This window comes from Myotis daubentonii, chromosome 10 (assembly GCF_963259705.1).
Source record: "Myotis daubentonii chromosome 10, mMyoDau2.1, whole genome shotgun sequence".
In the NCBI taxonomy this organism is placed as follows: Eukaryota; Metazoa; Chordata; class Mammalia; order Chiroptera; family Vespertilionidae; genus Myotis; species Myotis daubentonii.
In genome coordinates, this window is record NC_081849.1 from 68,086,195 (window position 1) to 68,089,902 (window position 3,708).

The 3,708-nt window shown below is 35.9% G+C and overlaps 1 protein-coding gene across 1 annotated transcript; it reads right to left on the reverse strand.

The window, feature by feature from the left end:
- Window positions 1-262: 262 nt before the first annotated feature.
- LOC132242541 (eukaryotic translation initiation factor 3 subunit H-like) lies at window positions 263-741 on the reverse strand. Its single transcript, XM_059711280.1, has one exon. The coding sequence runs from the start codon at window positions 707-709 to the stop codon at window positions 263-265; it is 447 nt and encodes a 148-aa protein (XP_059567263.1). The 5' UTR covers window positions 710-741.
- Window positions 742-3,708: the final 2,967 nt, after the last annotated feature.

The following is a 3,708-nucleotide window of genomic DNA, read 5'->3' on the forward strand; positions in this document are numbered from 1 at the left end:
ATATTAAGTCCTTTTCTGGAAACTCCTTTTAGTTGCATTCTTGAAGAGCCTAGGCCATGAAGAGTTTGCCTACATTTTAGACAGTGAATTCCTTGATGTTCCGGCAGTAAGTATTAACCTGGTCAGCAAAGAATCGAGAATCCTTCCTGGCTGGGGGCTGGATGGTTTGAAGAGTTGGACAGATCCTCCTCAGGAAGTGGGGGGGGGGGGGGCGTTCTCCTCGAATCTGGCACTGCATATGCTTCTGCTGGCAATGCCACTGTTACCAGTGTTTCTGCTGCCGCCGTTTACTCATGTTCCTCATGTATGTGCGATATTTAACTATATCTTGGCTCATTTTATCCACTCTGTCCATCAGCAACTGCAGATTCTTTCCCAAATGATGGCTGCTAGTAAGGCTGAGCAATTCACGATTATCCGCTACAACTGACTTCTCAAGTTCCCACATTAGTCTGTAGATCAGATGTAAATTTTTAATTAGGATCAGCCCTTCAAACATATGTTCAAAGGTGATTCTTCCCTTTTTCAATGCTTTAGGAGAAAAATCCTTCTCTTTACAAACTTCCATCAGTTTGGGAGTCAGTCTGTATGCCTTCAGTGAGAGAGACCCTTGGGCAGTTTTTATGGGGTCATAAATGAGAACCACACACTCTTCGATGGCATGCTGGTAACTGAACTGAGAAGCCAGGAGCGCCTGGATGACAAACATGCCATACGGTATGTGGACTGGTACCAGCGCAGGTGGAGATGGTCAGTGTTTACACCTCGAACACTCTGCATCATTTCCATCTGATATTGTCTACAACAAGGCCCAAAAGCAGTCTTTGGACTACCTCAGTTCCTTGTCTTTTCTCTTGATAAAGTTTTATTATCTTTAATACCACCATGCCATCTATCTTTACTTGCTACAGGGCTGGATCTCCGGAACTGCCTTTACCTTTGCCTTCCCCTGTCACGCTGGTGGTGTAGCTGGCGAGGTGTGGCTGAGCTGGTGCCTTCCTTCTGGGATGGCATCTTTCCAGCAGAACAGCCTCTCTGGACCAGGGTTTTCGTAGTACAGTCGTGAACAATACCCAACCAAAACTTATTTTGGGGTTTTCATATTTAAAGGTGGAATTTATTCAATAAGTTTCACTTTCTGTGTCCTAGGCATTGTTCATAAGCTAGAGGATAACTAAAATTTATTTACCATTTTCTATACATTAGCTCATTTAATCCACAAGCAATTTTTGAGGCAAACATTATCTCTATTTTACAGATGAATAAAATGTTTTCTGAGAGATTGAGAAATTTTCCATAGACATACAACTAATATATGGCATAGGTGAGATTCAATCCTAAATTATGTCTGACCTTTAAATTATTTCAAGTTACACAAAATACTTTCATTGCATATAATATATACTCATATATAATCCATGTGACTAAAAATAATCAACATATCTAAGATTATGAATAAGAATAACATATACATAAAAATAGGCATTTATATGTTGATGGTATTTAGTTTACTTTTACACAATAGAAAAAAAAGAAAGTTTGAGAGAGAAAAAGAAAAATCACCACGTTGAAATCTGGTGGGAAGAGATTATACTTCCCTTGGTAGAAATTCCACTCTAGAAATAATTTTAAAAAGTTGATTCTCTCATTTTACAGTGGCAGAGATCCAGACTACTTTATCTTATTTGGTTGTGGCTTCCGGTCTCATGGTACGAAAGATAAATCTTTCAGAATTCCTGCTGAGGCTTCAGCCATGACCTCTGCCTTCCATCTATCAGGAGAAGGTATGGAAGAAAAACATAACTTTGTTCCTTAACTTCATTCCCTAGACACTGAATTTAGCATTTGCCCTACTTCCTACTGGCCAGAATTTTGTTTCAGATCAACACCTGTTTGTAAGAGAAGCTGGAAAATATTTACTTTACTCTTGACAGCCCAATATCAGTTAAAAATTGGACGGTAATTTACTATGGAAGAAGAGGTGAATGAGTACTGAAGGACAACCAGACTTTAACTTCCCAAACCAAACTCATTACCATTCTTCATGTCTAAGTTTTCCTCTTGTCATTATTAATAACCTCGTCTTTTTGCTCTTTACTCAGACTCAAAATCTTCTTTTAAATGTACCCTAGGGAGGGATTGTAGAACAATGAGAGATTAAATTGGTTTTATAAAGAATTAGTGAAGAAAAAATATAACATAAATAAATAAAAATAAAACACTAAAAAGAAATAGTCTTAACATTAGAAACTAATGAAAATTTTGGAGAAGAAAATAAAAAAAGGTTCAGCCAGGCCAAATGGCTCAGTTGGTTGTGTGTCACCCAGTGCACAGAAACGTTGCCAATTTGATTCCTGCTCAGGGTACATGCCTGACTGGTGGGTTTGATCCCCAGTCAGGGAGCATATGGAAGGCAGCCAATTGATGTTTCTCTCTCACATTCATCTGTTTCTTTCTGTCTCTCCCTTCCTTGCTCTAAGGCTGTAAAAAAGAAAATGAAAAATTTCCATAAATTATTGACAATTTTATAGATAAATGAAAACATTTTGTTGATAGCATCATTCTCTATCAGATCATTTTTACACCCCAAAAGTATCTGTTAATATTTTAATCTGATTTTAAAGTATATGAATATCTAACCACTATACTATATACCTGAAACTGATACAAAATAATACTGAATGTAAAGTATAATTAAAAAATTTAAAAAAATGCCTTGTTTCTGAATTTTCAGATAAGGGAAATCAACAGTCACTTATCCCCAAACTCCATAAGCACACATATCACATCATAAACATGTGCATATCATGGGACTCTGAGTCATGAGAGAATTAGTGGTCATAAGATTTAGTAAATTGAAGAAAATAAAAAAGTCATTACAGATGAGGAAGTTGGCCAGATGAAGAATTATAGATGCAAAAAAAAAAGGGATAAATTACTAAGGTTATAAGAATAACTTTGGTCTCATAAATGAGTAGTCATTGAGAAATGAGTATCTAGACATTACATTAGAACTTACCACATAGTTTTACAATATGGAAAGTCTTTCTAACTTAGTTTTATAAAGGTCTTACTTCACACTAAATGTTTAGTCATCCGCAACAAACTATTTTGAGCCCTTTAATTATTCCCAAATTAGACATGTTATGACAGCCATGCGATCAATTCATTCAGGATTTGTAGCCCAGAGTTAGTAAAAGCAAGAAAAACAGAAACCTTAGTATATTACAGAAAGTGTTAATTGTATTCTTATAAATTATAAACGTTTTATGTCCTGATAGATTACTTAGCACATTTAAAGCATGAAGCTATTCAAAGTAATCATTTTAGAATAGGATCTTGAGAAATAAACAGCCCCGATTTCCATAGCAATTCAGTCTCTACAGGAGAAATTACCATTGACTTATTCTTGCTGAAAAACTTATCAGGAAAAGTTATCTCTAGGTCATTAGGATGAAGGCTAATGCTAGGGAACAGGAAGAGTTACAGAAGGTTTGCTTATATTCCTAATTGAAAGGCAGGAAATAGCAAGATGACTTTTCCTCTTGATTTTTACCCTAGTAATTATATGTTGACCAGTTGTTAATTAAAGGACAGAAGGATCTCTTAACTTAGAGACCCTAAATCTGTACTATAAAAGATGAAAATTAGTACTCAAAGTACTTTTCCCAAAAATTTTCTCCAATTTATACATTCTTGCCTAAAACA

What these genes read in the sequence shown, in the direction of transcription:
- LOC132242541 (XM_059711280.1), bottom strand. Translation starts at nt 709, where the DNA reads ATGTTTGTCATCCAGGCGCTCCTGGCTTCTCAGTTCAGTTACCAGCAT.